The sequence below is a fragment of the Eretmochelys imbricata genome, chromosome 24, assembly GCF_965152235.1.
Source record: "Eretmochelys imbricata isolate rEreImb1 chromosome 24, rEreImb1.hap1, whole genome shotgun sequence".
Taxonomy (NCBI): domain Eukaryota; kingdom Metazoa; phylum Chordata; order Testudines; family Cheloniidae; genus Eretmochelys; species Eretmochelys imbricata.
The window spans coordinates 7,945,814-7,956,679 of NC_135595.1; the positions used below are offsets into that span (position 1 = coordinate 7,945,814).

At 61.3% G+C, this 10,866-nt stretch overlaps 1 protein-coding gene across 2 annotated transcripts; it reads right to left on the reverse strand.

Annotated features, from left to right (window-relative positions):
- Positions 1-1,869: 1,869 nt before the first annotated feature.
- Positions 1,870-9,662, reverse strand: LOC144279850 (cell adhesion molecule CEACAM3-like). 2 transcript variants are annotated; one of them, XM_077841540.1, is made up of 6 exons: positions 9,530-9,662; positions 7,043-7,160; positions 5,877-6,245; positions 4,985-5,083; positions 4,679-4,762; positions 1,870-4,070 (listed from the first exon to the last, which is right to left on the reverse strand). In XM_077841540.1, exons 2-6 carry the CDS (start codon positions 7,095-7,097, stop codon positions 3,718-3,720), a joined length of 960 nt encoding a protein of 319 aa, XP_077697666.1. In that variant the 5' UTR covers positions 7,098-7,160; positions 9,530-9,662; the 3' UTR covers positions 1,870-3,717. The 2 variants fall into 2 exon arrangements, with proteins under 2 accessions (XP_077697666.1, XP_077697667.1); XM_077841541.1 differs by having other exon boundaries at positions 3,937-4,070; positions 4,672-4,762.
- Positions 9,663-10,866: the final 1,204 nt, after the last annotated feature.

Below are 10,866 nucleotides of genomic sequence, written 5' to 3' on the forward strand. Positions count from 1 at the left end.
CTTGCACACCGGAGGGCGGGGCTCAGGGGGCTCACGCTGGCTCTGATGCAGTGAGGAAAGCAGTGAGCTCGCTGCCTACCCCCACTGGGACAGCAAGGGTAGCGCTGAGCACAGTGGGAGCTGAGACCCCAGCTGAGTTGGGGGAGACACAGGCAGGGCAGGGGATCTGTTGGGAGTGGCAAGGTGCTTGGTAAGGAAAGTCTGGATGAGCCTAGGCAGCCTTGTGAGCTGATGGCTTTGTCTAGTCAGCAGGGTGGGAAGGCGAGGAGAGTGGAAGATGAGTGTCCCTGGACCTTACCTGTTACCTGGGTGGAGATTTGTGACAGTGTGTCTGTCAGGGGTGTTGACTTGCCTGTGGTGGGAGCTATCCCGGTTTTTAAGCAGTTGTCTGTGACCAGCCCTGTGTGCTGGGACAAGGGGAATGAGTCTGTGAGTCTGGGAAAGGAGAAAGGGTGTCCGGCTCTTCTTTGTCTGTGGAGCAGACAGAAGGGGCCTTTCAGCCTGTGATGGTTGAGGGTCGTGCAGTTGTCTCAGAGTTTGTTCTGGATTCAGCTAAAGCCCTAAGGAAGGGAAGGGAGGGAAGGGCCCTAAGTTTGTGTCTGCTCGGGAGAATGGCCCTGTAACGAGGTCGCATAGACCAGTTAGTGTCTATGTAAAATCTCAGAGTCCAGACAATTCTGGTGCTTGTATTTTGCCTGTTGCTACTGTGTTGCTGGGAAAGGGTGGAGCAACTCTGTCTAATCAGGGTGAGATCCTAGCCAGGGCACAAGGAGAGCATGAAGGTGATGTGATTGTGTTACCTACTGAGGGTGTGGAAACCTGTAGCAAGAAGGAAAAGATTCCTGAACTTGTTGTGTGGCAAAGGGAAGGAGAAGGCTTCTAACCTTTTATCTAGGAAGTCTGTCAGTTTGCCTGAAAGGGTATTGTGTAGGAATCCGTCGGATGGGCCAGAGGTAATTCTGGATGTAAGGGAGACCCAGAAAGAATCTGTTGTTGCTCAGGAAAGTGTTCCTCTAGAGCAAGCCCTTGGTGAAGAGGGTAAGAGCAGAATTTCTGTGCGGGGTGAATTGTTGCATAGAAAAGCCCCTAGGGAAAGGAATCCTCATGGAGTCTTTGCAAGCAGTTTACTGCAACTGAAGGGTGTGAAAGTGATTTAATCAAGAAAGTTTCAGTTCCTAACAGCCAGAAATTTTCTGTTGTGAATGGATCCACTGACTTTCCTGTTGAAAGATCCAGTGTGGATAGCTTTGAGAAGGTCTCAGATGGAGTGAAAGCTGTTAAGAAAGTTAAGCGGTCCTATAACCAAGTGGCTGTGTTTGGCCAGCTTGTTGGGGAGAAGACCCAATCCCAGTTTGACCCCCTGGAGTTTTGGGGGTGGCCAAAGGGCATGGGCTGCATAAGCCTTCCCACATGCGGCCTGCGAGTGCTATCGACCGCCCCCGACCTAAGGGAGGGCGTGAAACTGGAAGGGCCTGGTGTAACTCCTACCAAGGAATGGGAGAGATGCTGGGGCATCCATGGTGGCTTCAAACTTCCCCAGGTCACTGGCTAAAGTGACTCCGCTCAGTTCGGTCTCGAAGGGGGCAGAGATGTGACGAAGTGGGACTGTTCTCAATGTTTCCTCTGAATAGTGTGGGGGTGCCTCAGTTTCCCCTATGCAGTTCTTAAGTATCTAGGTGGTGGGGTAAGGGTGTATGATTACTGCAGAGCCCTAGGGGGCAGGTGTGTGCAGGGGTCTGGACACAGAGAATGGCTGACACCCTGTTTCCTGGCAACTGATGGCCTGGGCCCTTCCCCCCTGCAAGGTGAGAGCTAAAGGGTTCGCAAAAAGAAAAGGAGGACTTGTGGCACCTTAGAGACTAACCAATTTATTTGAGCATAAGCTTTCGTGAGCTACAGCTCACTTCATCAGATGCGGATACAAACTAACACGGCTGCTACTCTGAAACCTACTTTATTTGTATTGCAGTAGCACATAGAGGCTCTAATTGAGATCAACGTCCCATTGTGCTAGGTGCTGTACAAGCTTCTAGTAAGACAGGAGCCCCAAAGAGCCTACAGTCTAAATAGGCAAGAGAGAGTGGGAAGGGAAATGGAGTACTTGTGGCACCTTAGAGACTAACCAGTTTATTTGAGCATAAGCTTTCGTGAGCTACAGCTCACTTCATCGGATGCATACCAGCATGTGACTGTGACTCCCCAGCCAGCGCCCCACTCGGCCCCAGCATGGCCAGGCCTTACAGAAACAACCAGGCTGAGTTTATTGACCGGAGCCCAGAGCTGGAGAAGGAGCTGCTGGAGGCTCCTGTTATTTACTCCTCGTAACTAGGGATCGAGAAATGACAGTAACGGGCAGCAGGTTTAGAACAAACACAAGGAAGTCTTTCTTCTCGCAACGCACCGTCAACCTGTGGAACTCCCTGCCAGAGGATGTTGTGAAGGCCAAGACTATAACAGGGTTCAAAAAAGAACTCGATAAGTTCCTGGAGGATTGGTCCATCAATAGCTATTCGCTAAGATGGGCAGGGATGGTGTCCCTAGCCTCTGTTTGCCAGGAGCTGGGAATGGGCGACAGGGGATGATCACTGGGCGAGTCCCTGTTCTGTTCATTCCCTCTGGGGCACCCAGCCCTGGCCACTGTTGGCAGACAGGACACTGGGCTGGATGGACCTTGGGTCTGACCCACTCTGGCTGTTCTTATGTTCTCATGGAGTTAATGGGACAATGGGTAACATGGAGAACAAACTGGGGACGCATTTCCCAGCGTCCCGATGTCCCGAACCCGCCTCTGGCAGCTCCTGCAGGTTCAGCTCCCCCCAGCATCCGGCTCCCAGCCGCCCGGGCTCCAATGCTCTCTGCAGGAGACAAACCCGCTGGCAGCTCCTCCCCTCGGGGCAGGACCCTGGGTGCAATCCGCACCCCGCGATAGCTCCCACCAAGCCAGCGTCTGTCCTCAGAAACGCCTGCCCCCTGCACTGGGCCCTTTTCCCTGCCGGCTGCTTCCCTGGAGCTGGGGCAGACGCTGCTGGGGCCTGGCTCCGGGTGGAACCAGCCGCCTGGCAAGCTCGGCACCACCCAGCTCCCCCGGAGCCGGGCACAGAGAGAACAGCCCGGTGCCTCCTGTCTGCCAGGGACGGGCCTGGCGCCTCCCGCTGCCCGGCTGGAGCCAGCCCCTGAGATCCAGGCCAGACACACAGCCCCAGATGTGACCCCAGGCACTCGGCTCGCCATGGTCACCGTGCCCAGCGATGCCAGCTCTGGGCAGGGACCCCAAAAGCCCCTTTGGGGGCTGGTCTGTAGACGTCAGAGCTGGGGGCCCCGTGAGCCCCTCGGCGCCCTGTGCCCTCCGCCAGGGGTCCCGGGTCCCAGCCAGGCGGGTCAGCATCGCTGTTCACAGCTCTGCACGGGAGAACTGCCCCAGGGAGGAGAAGACACAGGGCCGGGTACTGGAGGCAGGGTGGGGGGGAAGCCCTGGGCGGGGACCCCTGGCCCTGGTTTGGGCACCAGTGGGGCACTGGGGAGACCCGGGTCTGAGTCCCTGCAGCCCCACAGACTCCCCGTGGGACCCAGGCTGGTCACTGAGCTGCCCGGGCCTCTCTGTGCAGTGGGGAGCTCCCGCGGCCTGGGGTGGGACATAGCTCAGCACGCCAGGCTCAGGTCAGGCAGGCAGAAAACAGGGCACGTGCCCCAGGCTGGGGGGTGTTTGGTCCTGAGACGTCACCAAGCTGCTGGCAGAGGTGGGCTCCCAAATACTGTGCTGGGCACAATGGCACCAGAGCCACTCACAGGCACCGAGTTTCTGATTTCTTTGGAGGGGCCCAGACGCTGCGGTGATGGGTGCCAGGGAAGCAGCCTGGACGGACGGACCCCCCGGGCCGGGCGGTGGCTGTTCCTGCCCTTTAACGCTTCATTGGCGGGACGTCCCCGGGCGGCGGGACCCAGGCTCGGGGACGCGCCTTTCCCAGCATGCACCGGGCCCCTCCCAGCATGCACCAGGGGGCTCCAGGGGGCAGGAGGGGGCATCACTTCTTCAGCTCCTTGTGCACGTCCTGCTGTTGGGGCTGCAACGTCTGGGGGAAACGGGGACGATTCAGCCAGAGACGCCCCAAGGGAGGGCCCAGTCCCCTCCCCCCCCCCGTGGGGCCCCAACAGCCCCTCCTACACCAGGGGCCCATCCTCCCCCTCCCAGTGCTGGGCCCCCCATAGCGCCTCCCCTCAGCCCTGAGGCTCCCGGCTGGTCCCCTTCTGGCTCACTCTGCTCCCCCCTGCTCTGGGATGTGTTAACCAGCCCTGTTCTCAGCCATAGGGCTTCTGGGGGGCACCTCCCCCCTCCCCCCACTGGGTCCGAACCCTCCTCAGGGGGAGGATACAGCGCAAGGGGCCGGTGCGCACCTGGTATGTGGGGCTGGGGTCAGGGGGGCTCCCGGGCTGGGCCGGGGGAGACAGAGGCAAGAGGGGCTTTAGCACCGGACCATAGAGACCCCCCCACCCCTCCAGCCAAGCTCGGGGTGGGGGGAGGGACCCTGGGAGAGTCAGTGGGACCCAGGGTTTGTGTAACTCTCCCCCACCCCCGCCCAAAGGGGACAGGGTAAACTGGCTGGGGGCTGCGGGTCAGGACTCAGGAGGGAGCGTGACTGGAATAAGGGGGGGGACTGGAGCCTTGTCACTCACCACTGACCCTGGCCTGGCTGTCGGGGCAGGTTTTCGTACACCAGGACGGGTGCCCCGTTCTCCTTGGGGGTCTCGTTCCGGCAGCAAGAGTCTGGGAGGAATCATCAGAGATGCTGGAATTGGGGTCCTGGCTCCCAGCCCCCCCTCCTCTAACCACGAGACCCCACTCCCCTCCCAGAGCCAGGGAGAGAACCCAGGAGTCCTGGCTTCCTCCCCACAACCACCAGTCTAACCACTAGACCCAAGTCCCCTCCCAGAGCTGGGAGAGAACCCAGGAGTCCTGGCTCTCCCAGGGCGGCCGGGTGTTACTCACAGAGGAAATAGGCCCCAACTCCGACCAGCGCTGCCCCCGCCAGTGACCCGATGACGATCCCAGCAACGGCCCCGGCAGAGAGACCTGGACGAGGGGTGTCTGGAGGAGAGATGTGGGGAGGGTTGGATCACACGGTCAGTAACAATCCCCCCACGCCGCTCCCTGCAGCCTGGGCCCCTAGTGCCGCACTGGGGCATTGGTGCCAGCACTGGGATCCCTGTGTCTGCGGCACGTTCTTCCATCTGGGAACAGAGAGAGCATCACTGGGGGGAGCAGTTGGATCCACCCCGACCCCAGGGGAGCCCTCGCTCTACGGGGCTCCTGCCCCACAGCCCTGTGGAGGATTCAGACCCAGCTCCCTGGTGGCGGTAGAGAGACTTTATTGTAGGGCTACACAGCAACATGGGAAAGAGTGGGGCTCTGAGATCCAGGACTCCTGGGTTCTCTCCCCAGCTCTGGGAGGGGAGTGGGGGCTGGTGGGTTAGAGCAGGGGGGGCTGGGAGCCAGGACTCCTGGGTTCGATCCGGGCAGGGCAGGGGAGTGGGGTCTGCGTGGGGAGGTCTGTGGAGCCGGCACAATGGGGTTAATACAGATTATACCAACTGCGACAGCAGCAGCTGTTGGGGGGGGGGGTCACTCCCCATCCATATTCAGTCCTGGCTCCCAGCTCAGGGAGCGGGCGTCTGGGGGCCCAGAGCCCCACATCTCTGTGTATTGGGGGGGTCATCATCTCTTGGGGGCAGGGGGGGTGGGATGCCACATACAGGGCAGGGTCTGTGTTTGGGGACAGGTCCCCCCCATGACCCAGCCAGGCTCATCCCCGGGGGAGAGGCCCAGAGCCCATCGCTGGGGCAGGGATGGGGAAGGGGCAGGGCCCGGGGGTGGCACTTACCAGAGACGGGCAGATGCACCGTGGCAAGGGCAGGGCTAGTCGGGCTCTGAATCAGCACCGTGTAGCTCCCGGTGTCCTTGAGCGTTAACCCTGAGATGTGCAGGGCGCAGCCCGGCCCCGCTGTCTCCCGCCCCGTGTGGGCCCAGTCCTTGGTCTGGACGGGGGGTGTTTGTGGGTAGTAGGTGAGGATCTGGCTGTTTCCATCCGTGGCGGTCGCTGATCGGAACCAGCTGCAGAGCACGAAGTCCTGTGGCGGATTCTGCGGGGCCAGGCGGACGCCCCCTCCCACCGCGGGGCTTGGTGGGGTGAGGACGATGGTCACCGGGGTCTGGGCCTGCACCGGCTGGAGGCAGGAGCCCAGGATGGAGGCTGCAGGGGGGAGACCAGAGAGACAGATACCAACTGGTGCCCCTCACTCCCGACCTGCAGCCCCTCCGTTTGCATTTGCACTGTCCCCTGTTACAGTCCTTGGTGTCCGGGACACCTGGGTCCCCCCACCCCGGCTCCACCCTCTCAGCTGCAAGGGACCCCTCTCCAGGTGCTGCCCCGCCGCCTTTTGCTGCAGCCAGACCTGCCTCGACCCAGGGGAGGCGTCTCTGGGCCGGGACCCTGAAGTCCGGACCCACAGGCAGGGCAGTCCCACGGGGCCCCTCCGGCCTCAGATTTCCCCTCCCAGCCTCCTCCGCTCACTTCCCCTTTGCTTTGGAGGAAGGAACCCGGGGGCGGGGGGGGGAAGGGTCTTCTCCCTTATCCCCCCGCCCCCCATGGGCTGCCTGGTCCCTGGGTCTCTGCCTGGCTCTGGTTCCGCCTGCTAGATCTGGGGGGAGGGAGTTCAGTGGGGGGGGGGGGCTGGGTGTGTGTCCCCCAGTTCTCTAGCACAGAGAGACACAAGCAAACAGCTGATCCCCGCTGCGGGACACAACGGGGCTTCTGTGCGTGTCCCCGCGGCTTTGGGGCACAGCCTCGGGGGAGGGTGGGGTTGGACCCAGCCTGGGAAAGGAAGGTCAGAGCCCCCCTCCGGCTACTCCAGCCCTGGGGTGCCCCTAGCCCAGCTCTGCCGGTGCCCCTGAGTCCCGACCCACAGCCCCCCCGCTTTCATTGACACTGGCTCTTATTGCAGCCCTTTTTGCCCCGGACACCTGGGTCCCATGTTCTCCCTCTCTGACCTGCCAGGAGAATCCCTGTCCAAGGGCCGCCTGGTCTGTGGGGGATTCGCCCCATCGCCCTTCGCTGCTGTGGGACCCGCCGGGACCTGCCGGGACAGCAGAGACGCCTGGTTCCCAGCTGGGGGCAAAGAGAAGAGACGGGGGAAGTGGGAGGGAGCAGAGCTGACACAAAGAACCTCCCTTGCCCCTTCCAGCCTTGCCTGTCTCCACTGCCAGGGGGAGGGACTCACCCGCCCCTTTCTCTGCCCCCACCCAGACACTGGGGCGGGGGGGTGCAGCAATCCGGGCCCCCGCTGCTCCTTCGACAGGGGTCTGGCCCTGGCAGATGTGTGTGTGTGTGTGGGGGTCACACAGCACAGAAATCGGCCCCTGGGGGGCTGGTGCATGAAAGGGGGCAGGGCCCCCCAGCCTCCAGGGATCCTACTCCCCCTGTTCCCCCCAGATATTGCCTCCCAGTGGAGGTTGTGTGGAGGGGGGGGCTCATCCCTGGAAGTCACCCGTGGGAAGTGGGAGACAAACTCCCCGTTAGGGAGTGGGGGGCACAGGGAGACCCCTGCTGGGGGGGGGGCAGAGCCCAGACTGATGGGAAGCCAAAGCCCCCCCCACCCCCCGGCAGGATGGGCCGGGGCTGGGGGGGAACAGGACAGAGTGTGAGGCCACTGGGCACAGACAGACACAGAGCTGGGCTGAGCAGCCTGATCCCGCCCCGCCTGTGGGCCCACGTGTGTCCACCCACCCCCACCCACAGACACACCCACCCACACACACACCCCCACGATACACACCATACACCCCCACCCACCCACACACACACACCCCCCACCCACCCATACACCCCCGCACAGACAACATACACACACCCATAGACACCCCCACGATACACACCCACACCCCTGCACACACCCACACCTACGCCCACAAACACTCCCCACACCCACACGCCACCCACCGAGCGTTCGATTTGGCTTGGCCTGGGTGTGGGTTGCCAACTTTTTAATTGCACAAAACCACACCCTTTCCCCGGCCCCACCCCACTCACTCCATCCCCCCTCCCTCCGTTGCTCGCTCTGCCCCACTGTCACCGGGCTGGGCAGGGCTTGGGGTGTGGGAGGGGGTTCGGGTTGTGGTCTCCGGGCAGACCTGAGCTCAGCCGGCGCCTGGGAAGAGCCTGGCGTGTTCCTGCAGCCCCCTAGGTGTCAGCGCGGCCAGGACAGGACCGGCTCTCGGCACCAGCAAACAAGCACGTGTTTGGGGCGGCACAATTCCAGGGGCGGCTCCGAGCTCTGCCCCCACCCGCAAGCCCCGCCACCTTGGAGTGTGGAGCCAGCGCTCGGAGAGGGGGCAGTTCGCGGAGCCCCTATGGCCGCCCCTGCACCTAGGAGCCGCACGGAGCCAGGGCAGGCAGGGAACCTGCCTTAGCCCCGCAGCGCCGCCGACCGGGCTTTTACTGTCCGGTCGAAAGCCGGACACCTGGGAACCCTACCCGGGGGTACCCTGCCCGGGACCAGGTTATAACACAACGGGGTGCAGAGGGCACGGCCCAGCTGCGGGGCCATAATCACAGGGTCCACGGAGGCCACATGTGGGGCCTTTGCTCTCTCTCTGCTCCCACTGCACCCCTGGGGTGCCAGGCTGGGAGGCCCCCCATGACCTCCTGCCCCGCTGTGAGGAGCCTTGTCTGGCCTTGCTGGGCGTCAGACCCCCGACTCCCCCTCCATGGACAGCACAACCCCCCTCCCCGCTCAGCCCTTGACAGGTCAGCGATCGGCGCCCCCCAATTGCCCAGGATCCCCCTGGGGTGCCCAGCCCCTGGCGCTGCCCACTGGCCGAGTTCCCAGCTCCGCTGCCCCCATGGACTAGGACCCCCCCAGCTGAGCAGTGACCCCCCCAGCCAGCGCCCCACTCGGCCCCAGCACGGCCAGGCCTTACAGAGACAACCAGGCTGAGTTTATTGACCGGAGCCCAGAGCTGGAGAAGGAGCCGCTGGAGGCTCCTGTTATTTACTCCTCGAAACACAAGGACTAGGGGTCGGGAAATGACAGGAATGGGCGGCAGGCGAAGAACAAACACCAGGAAGTGTGTGTGGGGTGTGGGGGGAAGCCCTGGGCGGGGACCCCTGGCCCTGGTTTGGGCACCAGTCGGGCACTGGGGAGACCCGGGTCTGAGTCCCTGCAGCCCCACAGACTCCCCGTGGGACCCAGGCTGGTCACTGAGCCGCCTGGGCCCCTCTGTGCAGTGGGGAGAATGGCCCAGCCCCCCACAGGGGTGGGGACGAGGCCTCGGAGGGGCCCAGACGCTGCGTTGATGGGCGCCAGGGAAGCAGCCTGGACGGACGGACCCCCCGGGCCGGGCGGTGGCTGTTCCTGCCCTTTAACGCTTCATTGGCGGGACGTCCCCGGGCGGCGGGACCCAGGCTCAGGGACACGCCTTTCCCAGCATGCACCGGGCCCCTCCCAGCATGCACCTCAACCGTGACATAAAGCTCACCCTGTTCTAATACAGCTGGAAATGGTGTAAGATCGCCCATGAAAGTTCTGCGGAAGTTTCAGGAGTTGAAAAAATGGGCTCTGGGTTTGCAGATAGATCGTGTGATGTAGCACCCTCTGCTGGGCCCCGCAAGTCTCTCAGGGCTTGTCTTCACTGCCACGCTAAATTGGCACTGCTGCATCAATGCAACGGCACCAGCGTAGGGCGCCTGGGAGAGGTGGACGTAATTACTCCCCCTCAACGAGAGGCGGGAGCTATGTCGGCTGGACGGCGTCTCCCGTGGTGCAGACACCACTTTAAGGGGGGGTTTCAGACCCCTGAGCAGCGTAACTCGTATCAACTCCAGCGGTAACGTAGACAAGCCCTAAGAGGAAGTAGGACCTGGAGACAGATGTGGCGGCTGGGATTTTGCAGACATGGAGTTCCAGTTTCATCCATGATGATGTTGCTGTAGCTATGAATTTAAAGTATTTCACTAGGACCTGTGGCTTCCATACTGCGCTTGGGAAGAGATCAAGCTGCCTCTCCTGGAGTTCGCCCCCCAAAGGACGAGTCTTTGCATCAAGACAGGGCAGCATCCACTTCAGCCTGTGGCCTCGTTACAGCCTCATGCTGCAGGAACGTGTGCCGACACAGTGGCGCCAACTCTCATGGTTTTTATCACAGGTCTCACGATATTTGGTGCTTTTAAGCCCCAGCTTCTGGAGTCACGGGATCCCACGAGACTCCCAGCTTTCATTTAACAAACCAAAAAGAACCAGTTTCCAGCACTTTGGGGTTGCAGAGAAAAGCTTGACGGCATGGCCCCTTAATGATTCAAAAACAGGAAAGCAAGTTTTAAAAGAGCCCAAAACATGTGGTATTGTTAAAAAAAAATAATCAAGGCAACCATTATGTGGGGATGGGGGCCTACTCATGATTTTTAAATGCTTGGAGTTGGCAATCCTGGGAACGTGAGCGTGCAAGGCACAAAATAAGCAGCAGAGGGCTGAGTCGGCCATTGCTTAGCAGGAAATGCAGGTTACAGTAAAACCAGCAAACAGCGACAACAGACCTCTGGGCAACCAGCGTCTGAGCTTGGTTCGGAGCCGGTGTATTGGGCATCTATTTCTACTTCTGCCAAAATTTCTCTCCTTCCCCACCCACATCTCACACGAAGTGCAAAAATAAACACAGCTGTTCCACACCCAAACAGAAAGAGGAACGGAGCATAAAACAGATGCCAGGTTCAGCTTACCAGGCCTAATTATCTCTTCCTCCTGCCAGCTGGGCTCATGCAGCCTATGAGGTATGCCCCCTATTCTTCCTAGAATATGGGGGGAGGGATAGCTTAGTGG

What these genes read in the sequence shown, in the direction of transcription:
- LOC144279850 (XM_077841540.1), bottom strand. Translation starts at nt 7,097, where the DNA reads ATGGGGCGAATCCCCCACAGACCAGGCGGCCCTTGGACAGGGATTCTC. An exon ending in GGTGCATCTGCCCGTCTCTG is followed by an intron (nt 5,084 to 5,876) that starts GTAAGTGCCACC and finishes TCTCTCCTCCAG; the next exon opens with ACACCCCTCGTCCAGGTCTC. An exon ending in GCCCCGACAGCCAGGCCAGG is followed by an intron (nt 4,071 to 4,678) that starts GTCAGTGGTGAG and finishes CGTTTCCCCCAG; the next exon opens with ACGTTGCAGCCCCAACAGCA.